This window comes from Megalobrama amblycephala, linkage group LG20 (genome assembly GCF_018812025.1).
Source record: "Megalobrama amblycephala isolate DHTTF-2021 linkage group LG20, ASM1881202v1, whole genome shotgun sequence".
In the NCBI taxonomy this organism is placed as follows: domain Eukaryota; kingdom Metazoa; phylum Chordata; class Actinopteri; order Cypriniformes; family Xenocyprididae; genus Megalobrama; species Megalobrama amblycephala.
In genome coordinates this window covers 10,842,838-10,862,116 of record NC_063063.1, presented here as the reverse complement: position 1 = coordinate 10,862,116, position 19,279 = coordinate 10,842,838, and the positions used below count along the sequence as shown (strand labels likewise).

General features: G+C 35.4%; 2 protein-coding genes across 2 annotated transcripts; one reads left to right on the top strand and one right to left on the bottom strand.

Moving 5' to 3' along the window:
* Positions 1 to 157: 157 nt before the first annotated feature.
* On the top strand, positions 158 to 10,266 carry pelo (pelota mRNA surveillance and ribosome rescue factor). Its single transcript, XM_048169783.1, has 13 exons — positions 158 to 360; positions 1,394 to 1,486; positions 1,609 to 1,759; positions 1,978 to 2,068; positions 3,363 to 3,526; positions 3,945 to 4,005; positions 4,098 to 4,259; positions 7,320 to 7,366; positions 7,464 to 7,537; positions 8,577 to 8,648; positions 9,729 to 9,803; positions 9,926 to 9,957; positions 10,044 to 10,266. The coding sequence occupies exons 1-13, from the start codon at positions 320 to 322 to the stop codon at positions 10,136 to 10,138; spliced, it is 1,158 nt and encodes a 385-aa protein (XP_048025740.1). The 5' UTR covers positions 158 to 319; the 3' UTR covers positions 10,139 to 10,266.
* Positions 10,267 to 13,639: 3,373 nt separating this feature from the next.
* paqr4b (progestin and adipoQ receptor family member IVb) lies at positions 13,640 to 19,252 on the bottom strand. The gene is given in 4 exon segments (XM_048169752.1): positions 13,640 to 14,358; positions 14,360 to 14,427; positions 16,554 to 16,772; positions 18,506 to 19,252. Coding segments are annotated over 4 exon segments (867 nt in total). The 5' UTR covers positions 18,720 to 19,252; the 3' UTR covers positions 13,640 to 13,992.
* Between the last annotated feature and the right edge of the window lie 27 nt (positions 19,253 to 19,279).

The following is a 19,279-nucleotide window of genomic DNA, read 5'->3' as shown; positions in this document are numbered from 1 at the left end:
TTCTCAGGTTGGGCGGTTTATATACTTATATACACCGATTGCTAATTATTCATAAAATGTACTGTTAAAAAATTTGAAATATAAAATTGATGCGTTCTTTCAACCTGCGGAAGTATCCAAAGATAGAAATGACCTAATGACGCAATCTATTAGCCAATGACGCGATCAGAAAGCGACAGTTCGAATCGTCTGATTCATTGTAAAGTGGCAGAATGTGCCAACTCTGAGGCGGAAACGTTACCAAAACCGACGATTAAATGGAGTAGGACACTCACAATCAAATATGTATTTTGTTTTTGAATAGCTAACCTTTTTGACCATGAAGCTGGTTCATAAAGACATCGAGAAGGATAATGCCGGGTGAGTGTTTGAGAACACATGACTGTGTATATCTGTACAGCACTTTTGGACGTCATGTGTGCTTTCCGAGTGGAGTGCTGTTGTGGCAGTACCAACATGCTGTAATGGTATCATATGACAAAACCTGGGTACTTACTTGGTATAAATAAAAACATAATGCATTTTTGTTTGTCGAACTGACTCGGAACGCGCCTGATATATCCCAAAAGGCTGTCAGTGTTGGTTAACCCAGTGCTTTGTTGACAAACTTGGAATGTTTCACACACAATATTGCCACAGCCCCAAATGTGTTTTTCTTTGCTGTAGCGCACCATATTGACCGTATGGGGCGAGTCCTCTGTGCATATATAGAGAGCAGTAGGGTGGAGCTGCGTGTTTTAGGCTATTAGAGAATAATGATAATGTAGTAATAATAATAATAATAATAATAATAATAATAGTTAAACGCTACAAATAAAATAGGGGTTCCACTTTCTAGCACTTTACGCTTGAACCTCAAATAACTGATAATCCAGGGCCAGGGTTTTTGGGTTGACTCATTTGAAAACATTTTTATTGAATTGAGGTCATATATGTGTATATATATATATATATATATATATATATATAATATGTATATATAATATGTATATGTGTATATGTATATATGTATATGTGTATATGTATATGTATATATATATGTATATATGTATGTGTATATATGTATGTGTGTATATATATATATATATATATATATATGTATATATATGTGTGTGTGTGTGTAATATAAATATATATATTTTTTTAAATTTTAATAGTATTTGTGTATATATATTTAGTCTGACTCTCACCATGAAATAGCCATAGTAGTTGTTATAATTGCATTAAATTTTAAGCAAACAAAGGAATCAACCTGAAATATTGTTATTTATCATCATTATTTAAGGGTAAGAAACAACATTTATGATACCTTTCCTGCCTCGTGGGCAGGGTATATGACAACGCAAACATGATTTCTGTTACCAACAATTTATATTGGATTTCCTTCTTTTAGTCAGGTGACCCTAATACCGGATGAAGCAGAGGATATGTGGCACACCTACAACCTGCTGCAGGTGGGCGACAGCCTCAGAGCCTCAACCATCAGGTCTGCCTCGTCCCCCCCCCAACCACACTAACCTGTCTTTTCACAGTTTTGGTTTATCATGCTTAATATCAGAGATTTTGCCCATATGTTTAATGATGAAAATAATCTGATGTCATAACCAGGAAAGTGCAGACGGAGTCCTCCACGGGCAGTGTGGGCAGTTCACGTGTGCGCACCACACTGACTTTATGTGTGGAGACGATAGACTTTGATTCCCAGGCCTGTCAGCTCAGAGTCAAAGGAACAAATATCCAGGAGAACCAGTATGTGAAGGTCAGTGTGCATTTTTAATGGTTTAGTACTTTCTAAAATATATTTTTTATAATGCTAAATTTACACCTAAAATATAATTTATACTTCATACATTTGAATATTAATGAGAAAAACATTTATAATTGGCATTGACCCTCAGGGGATATTCCATATATTATTTTAGTCTAAATGTGAAATCTGGAATGAAAGTCATATTTCTTGTCTTGTGTCATATATAGATGGGTGCCTATCATACCATTGAGCTGGAGCTCAACAGGAAGTTCACTCTCGCCAAAAAAGTCTGGGACAGTGTGGTGTTGGACAGAATTGGTAATGTGTTGGTGTGTTTTTAGTGTATATTCGGATTAAAATGAGCTTTTCTAGCTAATAACAATTTTACATACTATGTAATGTTTGAAATTTAGAACTATTTTGTAAAAATGGATGGTGATCATGTCTGTCAGGCTGAAAAATTATTATATTTATTTTATTTGTCTTGCCTATTTGCATTCACTTAAAGGGATAGTTCACCCAAAAAAGAAAATTTGATGTTTATCTGCTTACCCCCAGAGCATCCAAGATGTAGGTGTCTTTGTTTCTTCAGTAGAACACAAATGATGATTTTTAACTCCAACCGTTGCTGTCTGTCAGTCAAATAATGCTAGTGGATGGGAACTTCTACAATAAGAGTAAATAAAACTTGCTTAGACAAGTCCAAATTAAACCCTGCAGCTCGTGACGACACATTGATGTCCTAAGACAAGAAACGATCGGTTTGTGCGAGAAACCGAACAGTATTTATATCATTTTTTACCTCTAATACACCACTATGTCCAACGGCATTCATCACTCGATTCGTTTGTTCTGATCGCACTCTGACAACGGCAGTGATGTCTCGCTCTCATTGAAGTATATGCGCGAGACATCACTGCCGCTGTCAGAGCGCGATCAGACCAAACGAATCGAGTGATGAATGCCGTTGGACATAGTGGTGTATTAGAGGTAAAAAAATGATATAAATACTGTTCGGTTTCTCGCACAAACCGATCGTTTCGTGTCTTAAGACATCAATGTGCCGTCACGAGCCGCAGGGTTTAATTTGGATTTGTCTGTCGTGTTTTATTTACTCTTATAGTCCAAGTTCCCGCTGACTTGCATTATACCACTGACAGACGGCAGCGGTTGCAGTTAAAAATCATCATTTGTGTTCTACTGAAGAAACAAAGTCACCTACATCTTGGATGCGCTGGGGGTAAGCAGATAAACATAAAAATTTCATTTTTGGGTGAACTATCCCTTTAATACATACCTTTAATTCGGTATCTTGTTACATTATTTTCCACCTAATCTTGAATGATTAGTAATCAATGGAATGATTATAGAAATGGTGCACAGAAGATGGAACTTTGCGTTCAGAATAGGTCCAAATAGATTTTAGCCAAATAGTGATTCTTCACTGAATGGCCAATTTCACATGTATTTTGTGTATTTTCAAAATACTGTATTCGTATTTAAATAAATTTTTTTCACAGTATTTTGTATTTTTATTTTACATACATTTTCATGTATTTATGCCCATCTCTGCTCATCACCAGGTCGTTGTTTTTTCCATCCTGATTTATAGAGCAGGCATGTGATCCCGCTCAAAAAGCAGATGTGGCTGCTGTCGTGATGCAGGAAGGCCTGGCCAATCTGGTTCTCGTAACTCCAGCTATGACCTTACTCAGGGCGAAGGTTGAGGTCACCATTCCCCGCAAGAGGAAAGGCAGCTGTGCTCAACATGACAAGGTGAACCGATAAAACTTTGCAACAATAAATCTGACAATGTTTTTGTGTTTATCATTATATTAAACAAATGAAAATGTCTGATACCACGAGATGTTTATGTTGGGTAGCTAAAGGTCGTTGTCACCCAAATCCAATTTTTCCATTAATTTGATAGTAGAACAATGTGAACTATACTTCTAACTTTACCAAGGATTTCAGTTTGAATGTAAATGGCTTATGAAATGGAATGTGGAAAAAAAGGAATAAAGAGACAGGAAATATGGCTTGTAGTAGGTTCTATGCATATAGAAATTCACAAACACTGCCCAGTAATAGTATGAGCAGGCCATGTCTGGAACATTATGGATGCAAATATTGTTACTGTATTAAAAAATATGATACACATTTTATACAGTAACACTGATGTGTTCTATTTCAGGCATTGGACCGATTTTATGAGGCTGTCATGCAGGGCATTCTGAGACACTTCAATTTTGATGGTATTTTTTTTATTTTTTTTTTAATTAGATATAATGGACAAATAAATACTCTTTTTTTTCTAATATATGAATAATTTTTATGTGTTTCTCAGTGGTGAAGTGTATTCTGGTGGCCAGTCCAGGCTTTGTGAAAGATCAGTTCATCTCATACCTTTTTAAAGAGGCAGTGAGACAAGACTGCAAAATTCTTCTGGAGAACAGATCCAAATTCATGGTGGTTCACTCCTCATCTGGACACAAATATTCTCTCAAAGGTCAGAGTTCCTCAATCCTCTCTTCACCTTTTAAAGTAGGGATGTGCAAAACCTTAACCCCTGGTTTCACAGATAAGGCTTAAACTATTCCCAGACTAAAATGCATGTTTTAAATGAAAGTAACTTGCACTGGCATGTCTTGAAATACTGTATGTCAGTGACATTGTTTTGTCTCAAGATGCACACCAATAATATATATATATTTTTTCCTAAGACACATTTATAAAAACTACTTAAATGTCCTAATTGAACTAAGGCCTAATCCTGGCTTTATCTAAGCCCTTTCTGTGAAACCGGGCCTATATTTTCATGATTGACTAGAAGGCTTGCCAAGGTTTATGGTGATAGCTGTTATAAATGTACAAGGGAAGAGGCCTTGAAAAGGTGAAAACTTTGTTCTTAAATCATTATCCTAGTGAATAGAATAGCATTAAATAATGTCACTTGCAGCTAAACTCTGCAGGACATTGGCCCTCCAGGAGCATGAGTGGAAACCCCTGACATAAAGAAACATTGAAAGCCTGATCATCTTTACAGATGCATTAGCATTAAATGTGCAGTATTGCACATGCACTGACAGAAAACATTAGCTTTTATTTGACAGAAACAACTGTGTGAGGGGCAGCACAAAAGCTGATTACACAACATGCATAGCAAGTGTGTAAAACAATACAGTCATGGGCAAAAGTTTTGGCAGTGACAAATTTTGTTTCTCGCAAAATTTGCTGCTTTAGTATTTGTATATTTATTTTTTCACATGTTTCTATGGTATACTGGAAAACAATAAGCATTTCATTTTATGATATATAAGATACAGGTGTCCCCAGATTTACCCAACATGTTTTAATTGCTCCTTTTTAGGTGGAAGCAAAAACATTGTTTTCGTGTGTGCCTTTAAATGTAAATGAGATGCTGCTCCCCACTCTGCTTTTATGAAGAGGGGGCAGAGCCTTTACATCTTATGCCTTAGATACTTTGGCAACAACAAATAAAATGTTTGTTTTTAATTATCATCTGAATTGCAGTTATGCTAATGAGACATTGCAGTTCTTCGTCATCATCAAAGGTTATTATTTGCCTGCTTTTTAAAGCCATATCAGTTTAAACTTTTGATATGTGGTTTTCTGAGCATACACATCCGAAGCGTGCGCACAGAAAGCCAGCTGTAAATAAATAAAGTTCTTTCGAGTCTTATCGTGCTTAAACCATCAAATACACACAAAGTTCAATAAGCAAAAAATCGGTTATGTCTATGAACGTAAACAACTGGGAAAGAAATAGCATGTGTATATTAAATCTGTTTATTAGTAGCAGCAGCCGAATGTACAATACCTGCTGCTAATGCGAATCAAACGATAAAAAAGAAAAACAGCAAATCACTCGCTGCTCTTGACTGAATAACTTCAGTAAAATCAATTTCTTACTTGAATGCTGCTGTTAAATGCTGCAACAAGGAAATAAACATGGCGAACCGTGTACGGCTCACTCGGAAATATCTAAGCTAATGTAAAAGTGAATTTTGCATAACGTATAACACCATTCAATATATGCAAAGAGTCAGTATTTACAATGTTGACCCTTTTTCTTCATAACCTCTACAATTCGCTCCGGCATGCTGGATATCAGCTACTGGGCCAAATCCTGATCGATGGCAGTCCATTCTTGCCTTATTAGTGCTCCGGGTTAATCACAATTTGTGGGCTTCTGCTTGTCCACTCACCTTTTGAGGATTGACCACAGGTTCTCTATAGGATTTAGATCCGGGAAGTTGCCTGGCGACGGATCCAAAATTTCAATGCAGTGATTTCACCTGACGACTACTTGTTCACATTTTCTCAGGTGCTGATGATATGATTAGTGAAATGATGTTAACTGGTCATTTTGTGGCAGTGCCAAAAAAAATGTAAAGTTTTTGTTTTGTTTTTTTGGCCAATGAAGCTTTTTGCAATTATTAAAAGCATGTGATCCCTCTGCAAAATAATCTAGAAACCATGTGAATCAACACCGCAACAACTGAATCAGCAAAACACAAAATGTATGCCATTGCTAATACTTTTGGCCATGGCTGTACAGTTAATTAAACAATTCTAAGATAAATAAGCATCTGCTTGACATGTTGGTAGAGGATTGGTGAACAACACACAATTTAATCTGATTGCACTATATTTTGTTTAATTTTTGTTTTTAGTTAGTAAGTTTTTAATAAAAAAAAGCATAAATTCAAAGTTTCAAATCAAACTGCCTTAGGGTATTGTTCAACAGAAATGTCTCCATAGCACCACAAACCATAGTCCAACCAGCGATATTGGTCCATCTCCGATCAGACATTTATTATGAATGTGTACTAAATGCAGATATTAAACCAAATAAATTAGCTAAATTATTTGAATCATTTACACAAAATATCCATCATCTTATGTAAAGCATGCTCCAGTTCAGTGACATAAAACCGCTTATGCACATCCTAATGATGATGCACTTCAGTGTAATGAGTGCTTTGACTCACAAGTTTATAAATGTTGGATTTAGAAATATTAATATTATTAAAACGGTCATCTATTTGACACACACCAAGTGAGCAAATAACACATTTGGGCTCTGCAGTATGCCACAAAGCTGTGGATTCTGCATACTGAATTCTGAAATTCATTGTTGAATGTGGTGAAATTGGTTTCATTACTAACCGTATGTACGCACAAATGTGTACGAACATTCATACTAAATTATTCTAAATTTATAGTAAATTTAGGAACAATTGAAACCACATATAAACAAAAATAACACTCTCGGTGGCCTTATAAATGTGTTAAAATGAAATTTTATGCATAGATATTTAATCTTACATGTAGTTCATGTATACAGTATATGAGAGCGCTTTGTTTGTGTGTTTGTGGAGACCGAGCATGATTCGAAAGACCATTTGATTGGACAAAAATGTGTATACTGAGAAGGAGAATTTTAATGTAGTGTGTAATATAGCAGTTTGTAAAGTTTTAGTCAACTTTTAGAAACTTTTAGTTTTTAAAGTGACATTATAAATATGAGATTTTACATCTACAGAAGTGCTGTGTGATCCAGCAGTCACGGCTCGATTGTCTGACACCAAGGTGACTAAGTTTGGATTTGTACATTTGCACATATAGCTCGTTGTATTCTGCAAGCACAGTGTATTCTTGATTACTGAGTTTTTTTTTTCTGTTTTAGGCAGCTGGAGAGGTCAAGGCTTTGGAAGACTTTTACAAGATGCTTCAACAGGAGCCTGATCGAGCTTTCTATGGGTGATCAAACTCCCTACCATTTAAATGAGTCATTTCTTTCAATATTACACACAACCTGAATGAGAACACATTGCGTTTCAGGCAGAGGTGTAAAGTACTTGAGTAAATGTATTTAGTTACTGTACTTAAGTATCTTTTTGGCTACTTTGTAGTTGTACTGAGTATCAAACATATTGGCAACTTTTACTCTCTACTTGACTACATTTTTGAGCAAGTAAATGTACTTTACATTTGTGATTAATGATGCAATTACAAATTCCAGCTAACTTTTTTTGCAGCAATTTGTTTCTGATATAAAGAAGCGATATCGCCATCTAAGAGCATTGAAGGTGCTAAATCTTGACTTGTGCATTTTGCCTTTACTCCCCCAAAACTTGTCAACAAGGCTACTTTACGTGAATGTGAGTGCTTTAGCAGGTAGTTGCTGATCGCAGGTGTTTGATTTATTAGATGAAGAATTGACAGCTGGTGATGAGGCTCAAACCACCACACACAGTAGACTTTGACAATTTAACTTACTTAACATTATTTTATTTATCCGCTATATTGACAAGACTTTTTGAAGGATACTGGTTTATGGCCTTTTTGTGCACCTGAGATTAACTGAGACTTGAGAGTTTGTAGACATATTTTAAAAGGTTGTTATTGACCTTGATATATTGCAACATTGATGTGTTCAGTTTTATTGATTTTAGAAAATAAACTTGCATTTCTCATCTTACAAATCAATTGTTTCTTAATTTCACTGGCAATGTCTCTCAGGTGTTGAGGACTAGTGCATCTCTAAGCCTACGTTCAGCATGAGTTAAATACTTAAGTACTGTTAAAATCGGATACTTTAAGACTTTAAGTCGTATTGGAATTGGTTACTTGTAACTTGCAGTGGAGTCATTTTCGATGTAAGGTATCAGTACTCTTACTCAAGTATGGTTTTCAGGTACTCTTTACACCTCTGGTTTCAGATCAATGACTTGTAACGTATTATTGATACATGATCATTTAACAGTCTTTGCATCTATTAATCTTTTGTTCTGGACAGATTGGCTCATGTGGAAAGAGCGAGTGAAGCTTTAGCCATCGATGTCCTGATGATCAGTGACAAACTATTTAGGTACTTTTGAAAGTAATAAATTCATTATTTGCCTTTTGATTTTATATATATATATAAGTACAGTCCAAAAGTTTGGAACCACTAAGATTTTTAATGTTTTTAAAAGAAGTTTCGTCTGCTCACCAAGGCTACATTTATTTAATTAAAAATACAGTAAAAACAGTAATATTGTGAAATATTATTACAATTTAAAATAACTGTTTTCTATTTGAATATATTTCACAAAGTAATTTATTCCTGTGATGGCAAAGCTGAATTTTCAGCATCATTACTCCAGTCTTCAGTGTCACATGATCCTTCAGAAATCATTCTAATATGCTGATCTGCTGCTCAGGAAACATTTAATGTGTACAATTGTACAAAATATTTGTGTACAATATTTTTTTTCAGGATTATTTGATGAATAGAAAGTTCAAAAGAACAGTGTTTATCTGAAATCTAATCTTTTGTAACATTATAAATGTCTTTACTGCCACTTTTGATTGATTTAATGCATCCTTGCTGAATAAAAGTATTCATTTCTTTAATTTCTTTTCAAAAAAATAAAAATAAAAATTCTTACTGACCCCAAACTTTTGAACGGTAGTGTATAATGCTACAGAAGCTTTGTATTTCAGATAAATGCTGTTCTTTTGAACTTTCTATTCATCAAGGAATCCTGAAAAAAAAAAAGTACACAACTGTTTTCAACATTGAAAATAATCATAAATGTTTATTGAGCAGCAAATCAGCATATTAGAATGATTTCTGAATGATCATGTGACACTGAAGACTGGAGTAACGATGCTGAAAATTCAGCTTTGCATCACAGGAATAAATTACTTTGTCAAATATATTTAAATAGTACACAGTTATTTTAAATTGTAATAATATTTCACAATATTACTGTTTTTTACTGTATTTTTAATTAAATAAATGTAGCCTTGGTGAGCAGACGAAACTTCTTTTAAAAACATTAAAAATCTTAGTGGTTCCAAACTTTTGGACTGTACTGTATATCAATATATCAATATAAAAATATATATCAATATAAAAATGAATGTATATGTATGTACTTACTTTTTTCCTTCTTTATGATAGACATCAAGACATAGCCACCCGCGGCCGGTATGTTCGGCTTGTAGACAGTGTAAAGGAAAATGGAGGAACTGTCAGGTATTTATACATGACTTTTCAATCCAGTGAAGTCATATATTTGTAGTGTTGTCTGCTTTATGGAAAATATTTTGCTCTCGGCAGGCAATAATGTTGACTTTTCCCCCCCTCTTTCCTTTAAGAATCTTCTCAAGCCTGCATGTATCTGGAGAACGTAAGTTTCTTTTGCAATGTCTTTGTTTTAGAGAGAATTTTTTTTGGATCGTCATTTGACTGAAATGGTGTGATTTGTCTCTGTAGAGTTGAATCAGCTGAGTGGAGTGGCGGCCATCCTGAGGTTCCCCATCGCTGACGTGTCTGAAGCTGAGGAGGACAGTAGCTCTGATGAAGACTAACATTATGGTCTTGTGCAAAAGGATCTAGTATGAAAGGTCGAAAATGCTTCACATTTAGGACTAAATGGAATAAGAATCCAATAATGGCCTTAATAAAGGATTTGAAAGCAGTTGAAGCATCACAAAAATGTGGATAATTTTGATTATTTGTGATTTATGCAGTTACAAAATAATCTTACTGAATGTTCAACTTTTCTGTGTACACTACTCAGAATAACACCCATTCGTTTCATTTTTTAATTTAATTTTCAACAGTGATTGGAGTGCATTCAGAAAGTGGTTTGCTTAATAGACCAATTCTTTGTCAGCGCCACAGTTAACGTCAAACATACCCAAATAGTCAAACTCACTAAAGCATAAACACAATGTTGTTTAATCCATTTACAATATTACAGAAATTTTAGTCTCGCAAAATGCAAATGAAACTTACCTAGCAACAAAGTTGCAGTTTCCAGACAAAATGTAGCTTAGATTTAATGTAGCTACTTTCTTCATTGACGACGACTCATATCTTACACATCACTGTCTTGGAAATACCTCTGATCACAATACACACGTCACACTGACTGCGTTTGCTGTGTAACAGGCTAACAACAATGCCACTAAAACCCAAAGTATACTTAGTTTTTAATGAATACGTTAGGGTATGTTTCAGGGTTGCCAATTCTGGATAACAAAACTAGCCCAATGACCCTATTCCAAATATCAAAACTCAAAATTTGCCTCTTGCGTACTTAAAATACATATTTTACAGTCACTGTTATGAGTTATACACAATTTCAAAGTGAAAATCACTATATAAAAGTAATTATAAACAGTCTGTTTTCAAGGAGCTCACAGGTTCCCTACTAGTGCCCCTCCTTCACAAAACTCATCTATATCATTTGTAGAATGTAAAATGGATCAAATATTTCAATACAAGCAAATGCAATTAGTGCACTGTCAAACCTTTGCCACGCTGGAAAAAAAAAATCAACCCATGGCAACAGTTAAAAAGCTCAATTCCGTGGGTAAAACCACATACTTGGCAACCCTGATATGTGTAGAGTGTGCATGATATAAATTTCATCATTAGCATAGCAGTATGAGCTTACTGTATGCAAGCAGCCCAGTTTTTCTAACCATGCATATGCTTAGCTTCATATACGGTTTCAAATTTTTTACTAATTAATTGGTCCTAGTGTTAATTTAATAACAAATCTATGACAAAAATGAATTTTTTCTATTGTTGACGAATAAAGACAAAACTAAAATGTAGTTTTAAAAAGTTAAACTTTACCAAAACCTCTCCCTATTTTCTTCACCAAAAAAAATCTCATATAATGTTTTTAGCAAGCCTCCACAAGCTTTTATGATTGGGGTTGCCAAATGTTGAGTTTAAATCCCTAAAATCTTAGCTATTCCTTTAGATGGATACATTTTCTGCCCTGTGTTTTACTTAATTGTTGCAACCTGGCAACCATGCTTGCACGCTTTCTCTACACTGTGGAAAAACGTAGGTTGGAGTTCCGTTGTGATATTCTGCGCAAATGAAAGTGTAATACAGCCAGTCTGTGTTCCTTCATGAGCCGCTTGTGGTGATTGCTTTGGCTAAATCTGCAATCAAACCTTCTCAGTGATGAACTGTAATAAATCAAAACATGAATCTTAACTATGTTGTTTGCTAGTGTGGTTGCAGAATAAATGACCTGTCACCGATCTGTGACAACACAAAGTCTTATTGTTTCAATAGGAAAAACATAATTTGGAATTAATATTAGGAATTTCACTGTTTTAGCTTTTGAGTTTTACCAGTTTTCATAATGTTCATTTATATAATAAATCATATTAAAAAAAAATCTAAATCAAGGAAATAGATGAGAAAATGAATAAAATAAAACACATGTATGAGCTAACATTCTCTTGGGTTTTTTGCTTATAGGTGAAATTACAATAATTCAGACAAAATGTAAAAAAAAAAAAAAAAATTTTTTTTTTTCAAATGACAACAATCATGATCAGTAATCGAGATTTTGATTTTGAGCAAAGTAACTGCCGCATTTTAATAGCATCAACAGACCTCTTTTTTTTTCCAAAGGAACGTGTGAGTAGTTGACTCCATTATTTTGTGCTTCTTCATAAAGGACTATATTTTAGTTGTATGTGTTAAGTTCATAGCGAATTTTAAATGTTTTCTGCTTGGTTCAGAATTTCATCTTCAGTTTCCTGTGTGAAAAGTCAGTCATGATCAGTGTTGGGGGTAATGCATTACAACAAGTAACTTGAGTTACATAATCGGATTACTTTTCCCAAGTAACTAGTAAAGTAACTCATTGCTTTTTCAATTTACAACAAAATGTTACTTTTTCACATTTATTGACTGAAAGCTCTCCTGTCCCCATGTTGAGAGAAATAAAGTGCAGAGGCGTTGTGTGCGCTGTGGAAACATGATGGTTATTGTAGTTCTAAATGTGAACACTCTCACTTGCACAAAAACATTCATTATTCCTCAAAATGAATAAAAACAGTGAAATGCAATCTCAGAATTTTACGCAAACCTATAATAATTAAAGTATATTTGTGTCATTTAATGTAGTTATGTATTTAATCTCACTTTACTTACGAATGTCTTTGCTGCTGACCTTCAATGATCTAATTTCACCATACTAATAAGCAAAAATTACTTTAAATTAGATTTAGAAAAAAGAGTGTTGAACTTCCTTCTCCTGTATCCCTTTCTTCTTTAATCTAGAATGGCAGCACAGCTGAAAGGTTTGTTTGAGCTGCGCCCTCTATTGTACAGGCATAAATATGCATTTCCTTCAGCCTGAGGCTTATTCATTTCACTTATGTTGTGAAAGGGCCTTAACATTTTCCAGCCCAGGTGAGAAAAAGTAACACAAAAGTAATGTAAGTAATGCAATAGTTACTTTTTTAGAGAGTAATGCAATACTTTTAAAAGTAACTTTCCCCAACACTGGTCATGATGCTAAGGTGTTGCTGGGTGGCTGAATGAGTAGAAGAGCACATCCACAGGTCTCCGTGACTTCTTGTTCTGTATTTTTGCCCTTTTTCTAGTATAATAGCACACATCAATAAGCCACACAATTTGTGTCATCAATGTCTAAAATGACAAATACTGCACTGTTTAAAATTGAAAATATGAGAGTACATGCTATATAAACCTTCACTACACGTGCCTAGATTATTTCAGTGAGTTTCAGGGAAAGACTTTCAAGTCCAGCTTGTTTAATTCAAATAATATTTTTTATGGATATACATTTCATATTTCACATTTATAGCACCTTTTAAATAGAAATCATCAGGTTTGCCAACAGTAATGCTGTAAAATCGAGGATACAATCATCTGTATTGAATTTCTGAACCCTGGAAGCATAAAGTACATTCAAAGATGATCATTTAACATTGTATTGAGGTTTCCCTTCACTAGATCTTATGTAATTTTTTTAACAATATCTTGCCAAAAACTTCACCAAAAATTATTTTACAATTTTTTTTTTGGGATTTGTACAATGGTTTTCTTTGGTTCTCAACACAAAAATAGGTCTGTTCTTATATGGCTGTAGCCAGGAGTGAAAAACAGTGCTAAATGCAAATTGTGTACAATTCAACTAACCATATAATTGTGCGTGCATAATATATAGGCCTATCAACTTTTAAAAGAAAAGGGACTCTTTCCATATATTGTCGTTGACATCACAGGTTGTGTGCCCATCAACGTCTGTGGTATAAATTCATCTGTCATTTTGTAGATGTAAATTGGAATATATATCAAAGAAATTACCATTACATTAACAATTGATATGACCACCATCACTCCGAGATTTCTTTAAATATCATATCACTCTGCAAGTTTATTCACTAGGACAGTGATATACCTTCAACCAAGTTAAATCCTCCAGCATGCCCCAGTGTAAGTACAGAATGGACAGGATGACCATGATGTGCATTATTTGGTGACTGTTTAACCAGTAGTCGAACCGTCCAGGACTGAAACGTTCGGGCAGGCGGGAGATATTGACAAGTCCTCCTAGCAATGCCAGAGCATCCATGGTGAAGTAGAGACGAAGGGAGCCAGGGCTTCCTCTGCCTGCGCCAGTCAGACGCAACATAAAGAGAAGGAAGCGGAAAAACGCCTGCCAGACGAAAGATTGCAGGCGATGCACGTTACTTCGTGCAGTGACAGCACAGTGAACACCATAGCCAGAGAGGAGGAGATAATGCCAACATCGCCACACGACGGGAAGATGGATAACACAACAAAGTTATGTAAATGATTGGCAGAGCACCTGCAAAAAGAAAGTACAGAAATGCACTGAACTTTGGCCTTTGAAAGAAGCAATGATTCTTGGATTCTTGTAGAATTTTTCAATACACTATAAAGATTCTAAAAGTTTTTTTTTTTTTTTTTTTTTTTTTTTTGCAGTGATGCCATAACTTTTTTGGTTCTCCAATGAACCTTTAAATTAACTTTTTTTTTTTTTCTTAATGTGAAGAACATTTAATCTGGTTCCATGCATGTTAAAGGTTCTCCATGGAACCATAGATGCCAATAAGGAACCTTTATTTTTAAGACTATAACCTATAATAAGAGATTATTGAAAATTAAATTAGCACTAATCTGAATCTGAAAGATGTGTAGTTTGAAAGTCACAAATTTAATTTATGTTGGTGCACTGCACCGGCGTTCTACTCATCAACGCTGTTAATGTCTATGCGGTTTTTCGAGGCGCTTCATTTACCCCAATGGAAATCATATTTATACTGTCTGATATACTCACTATCCCTAAATAGCTCACAATGTGCCATTCGCCATTCAGAAAATAGTAAATGTGTGAACAAATAACATGAAATATACACTTAAGCATCATATTTGACACATCAGGCTTTTATGGCTCATGTAGTATGAATGTATAACTGTCCCCTCAAAATAACTCAACACACAGCCATTAATGTCTAAACCGCTGACCACAAAGGTGAGTACACCCCTAAGTGAAAATGTCCAAATTGGGCCCAAAGTGTCAATATTTTGTGTGGCCACCATTATTTTCCAGCACTGCCTTAACCCTCTTGGGCATGGAGTTCACCAGAGCTTCACAGATTGCCACTGGAATCCTCTTCCACTCCTCCATGACGACATCACAGAGCTGGTGGAAGTTAGAGACCTTGCGCTCCTCCACTTCCATTTGAGGATGCCCCACAGATGCTCAATAGGGTTTAGGTCTGGAGACATGCTTGGCCAGTCCATCACCTTTACCCTCAGCTTCTTTAGCAAGGCAGTGGTCATCTTGGAGGTGTGTTTGGGGTCGTTATCATGTTAGAATCCAATATGTTGGATCATGCTCTGCTTCATTATGTCACAGTACATGTTGGCATTCATGGTTCCCTCAATGAAATGTAGCTCCCCAGTGCCGGTAGAACTCATGCAGCCCCGGACCATGACGCTCCCACCTCCAGGCTTGACTGTAGGCAAGACACACTTGTCTTTGAACTCCTCACCTGGTTGCCGCCACACACGTTTGACACCATCTGAACCAAGTAAGTTTATCTTGGTCTCATCAGACCACAGGACATGGTTCCTTAGTCTGCTTGTCCTCAGCAAACTGTTTGCGGGCTTTCTTGTGCATCATCTTTAGAAGAGGCTTCCTTCTGGGACGACAGCCATGCAGACCAATATGATGCAGTGTGCGGCGTATGTTCTGAGCACTGACAGGCTGACCCCCACACCTTCAACCTCTGCAGCAATGCTGGCAGCACTCATACGTCTATTTCCCAAACACAACCTCTGAATATGATGCTGAGCACGTGCACTCAACTTCTTTGGTCGACCATGGCGAGGCCTGTTCTGAGTGGGGTCAGGATGGGGTCAGTTAAACCGCTGTATGGTCTTGGCCACCGTGCTGCAGCTTGGCAATCTTCTTATAGCCTACACCATCTTTATGTAGAGCAACAATTATTTTTTTCAGATCCTCAGAGAGTTCTTTGCCATGAGGTGTCATGTTGAACTTCCAGTGACCAGTATGAAAGAGTGAGAGCGATAACACCAAATTTAACACACCTGCTTCCCATTCACACCTGAGACCTTGTAACACTAACGAGTCACATGACACCGGGGAGAGAAAATGGCTAATTGGGCCAATTTGGACATTTTCACTTAGGGGTGTACTCACTTTTGTGGCCAGCGGTTTAGACATAATGGCTGTGTGTGAGTTATTTTGAGGGGACAGCAAATTTACACTGTTATTCAAGCTGTACACTCACTACTTTACATTGTAGCAAAGTGTCATTTCTTCAGTGTTGTCACATGAAAAGATAAAAAATAATATAGTTAATAAAATATTTACAAAAATGTGAGGGGTATACTCACTTCTGTGAGATACTGTAAATGCAAATTCTAAATTTGCTAGGCACTCACCAAGAGTGTTGACAAGACAGACGCCAACCATGTCAAAGCACAGCAGTGTGTCATAAATAGGCGCTCCACCCTCATGGTTCATGAAGAGATGGTAGAAGACTGAACAAACAGTGGGAGACAGACAAGCCAGATAATGCACCACACCAATCCACCACTCATCAACTTCAGCCCACGGTATACTCACAGGCAAAAACAGCAAAAAACATATGAAGGGGATACCTGTTGGACAAAATACCAAGAAGAGAATGTTACAATATGAGACTGGTTTAGTATGAGTGAAATTAACTACTGCAATAGAGTTGGTACTGTGAGCAATTCAAATATGTATTCACTAACATTCTTAATAATATATATATATATTTTTGAACCCAGCATGCCCTGTAAATCGGAAAACCTGATGCAGTTGCTGATATTTGTATGACCTAAAAGTAAGAAAAAATTCTGATAGCTTGTAATGTAAATCAGATCTTTACAGCACAGCAGACTATTTCCATAAAATGCTTATAAATATTAGTTGTCGCCCAATAATGTGTCTTAGTACACTGAAGTAAACCAGAATAACTTTACCTATAGAATAAGATTACCTAAACATTTGAGGTAATCAGTTACATCAACATTTTTAAGTGTAAGCAAGCAGAAGTGGATCATAAATTAGTTTTGTACTTGTACATTTTAATTAAACTTGAAATATTTGAGTAAGCTAATTCATATATTTAACTTAAATTATTATGTAATCTGAACTTAAATTTTATTAATGGAAACTTGGCTAGTTTTAACTAAATGCTAACTTGCTAATTGGTAACAATGTTTTCGATAGCATTAACATAGCATAGCAATTGCTGAATGAGTACAGCAATAATAGATCATTTTACATTTATCTGTTCTTAAACCAAGCCCATGCTCCACTTGTCACTATGATGGTAACCCCCCAAAAATCCAACATAACAGAAACTCTTCTAAATTAGCATAGAAAAACATCAAACACTTAAATCTCCTACTTAAAATTAATCTTGCACAAAATTTATTATGTAACACAATATCATTTACTCTACCTTTTGAGTGTCATGGCAAAGCATGCTGGGAAATAGAAATCCCTGCCCAGTTTCAGTTCAATTTAAGTTTGTCTAAATTAAATGAAACATGTTCATACAACTCAAAACAGTGAAACAATTCAGATCACTTAAAATGTGTCAGTTTTTTTAACTCGAAAGAAAAAAAAAAACGTTCTAAATACTCATGAGAGTTAATTTGATTTAACTAATTTATTTAAGTTTACCCTACTCAAACAAATGAATTATTTTGAGCATTAGGGTTTACAGTGATAAGATGATATGTAGAGCTTATGTCTTAGTAAGATTATATCTGTAGTTTTTATTGTGGGGGGCACAATAATGCAATATGATGCAATGCAATGTGATACAATGATGATTGAGAGATGTATCATATTTGATCCATTTTAACATGAGTTTTCTAAAAAATTATGTATGGATAATCAAATAAATCTGATAATCTGTTAATAACTCTGTTGATAACCATGTTGATATTTTAGGTGCCTTTGCATAAGAAATGTTACTTCTTAGTCCAATAAAATTCCAAAGAAAATCCATTAAAAGAATTGGTACAAACTGGTTTTAGTTCCTTTCAAAATTTTTACTGTACTTTTACTGATCACACCAATTATACATCATCACTTCCAAACCAGTAACTCTCTAACGCGGATTAGATGTAATCCCATGTAATGCAATTTACGCGCCCTTCTGAAGAGTGTTAGTGGGTGAACAGTGGAGAAAGTAGCCCTAAATTACATGTTCAGAAGGTTCCCCTCCTCTTTGAGAGCCAAGGGATTTCCCCACTTTCCCCACCTTTACAGCTCCCTTAGTTTACAACATACTGTATGTTAAACAATTTCTAGACGTTACAGTATAAATTATGCATTTTTTTTTTTCCCATACCATGTGTATAGATGTTCCCAAATTCATTATGCAGATAGAACAAACTTCGCAGACAGTCTCTGTAAGTAGATATAGGCCGGTATCCTGTCAGGACATACTTGTTGAACTGAAGATGTGGTGGTGAATTCTTAAAATCCAAAAGTTTTGGCCCAGCAAATAAATCCATAGTAGAAAAAGTTAAATATGCTCGGGTGTCCTTGACCACCTTCTTCATCTTCCTTTGGGAGGAAAGCCTGTGATCTCTTCAAATGTCTTAAATCAAGCTATGAATGCATAGTGAGCTAGTTTTTGCTAACTAGCTATTTTTAGCTAACTAGTGATTGTAAAAGTTACTTTCTGACACCAGATACCCATTGTCCTGGAAGTACTGACAGGTAGAACTGCAGCAGCTTGTTGCTTGCAGAGAAGCTGTGGGCCAATTTACTGCTACTTAGTGTGTAGCCAATCAGCAGGCAGCAGTCAGGCTCAGCAGGGGTCAGCTCATGGAAGATTACAGTTCCTTAAGTACAAACACTAGCCTGCTGGTAGACTATGACACATCTGCTTTTTATTTCTTATTACTGACATTTATTTCAGAAACTGTCAATATGATAATCCCGGGACATTTTTTTTGAAGCTGTCCTATATAAAGTCTAAGGAAAACTGGATTTAAATGAAAGAATGAGGGTTGGATTTAGAGTTTATTTGTATTTATTCAAAACCATACATAGCCTTACCACAAGAAATTAAAAAGTAATAAATAATGGCTTCTAGACAAAAAAAAAAAAAAAAAAA

Excerpts from the sequence above, each read along its gene's own strand:
- pelo (XM_048169783.1), top strand. The coding sequence starts at position 320 with ATGAAGCTGGTTCATAAAGACATCGAGAAGGATAATGCCGG. Across the intron at positions 361-1,393 it reads ATCGAGAAGGATAATGCCGG|TCAGGTGACCCTAATACCGG; the intron begins GTGAGTGTTTGA and ends TCCTTCTTTTAG. Across the intron at positions 1,760-1,977 it reads AGGAGAACCAGTATGTGAAG|ATGGGTGCCTATCATACCAT; the intron begins GTCAGTGTGCAT and ends TGTCATATATAG.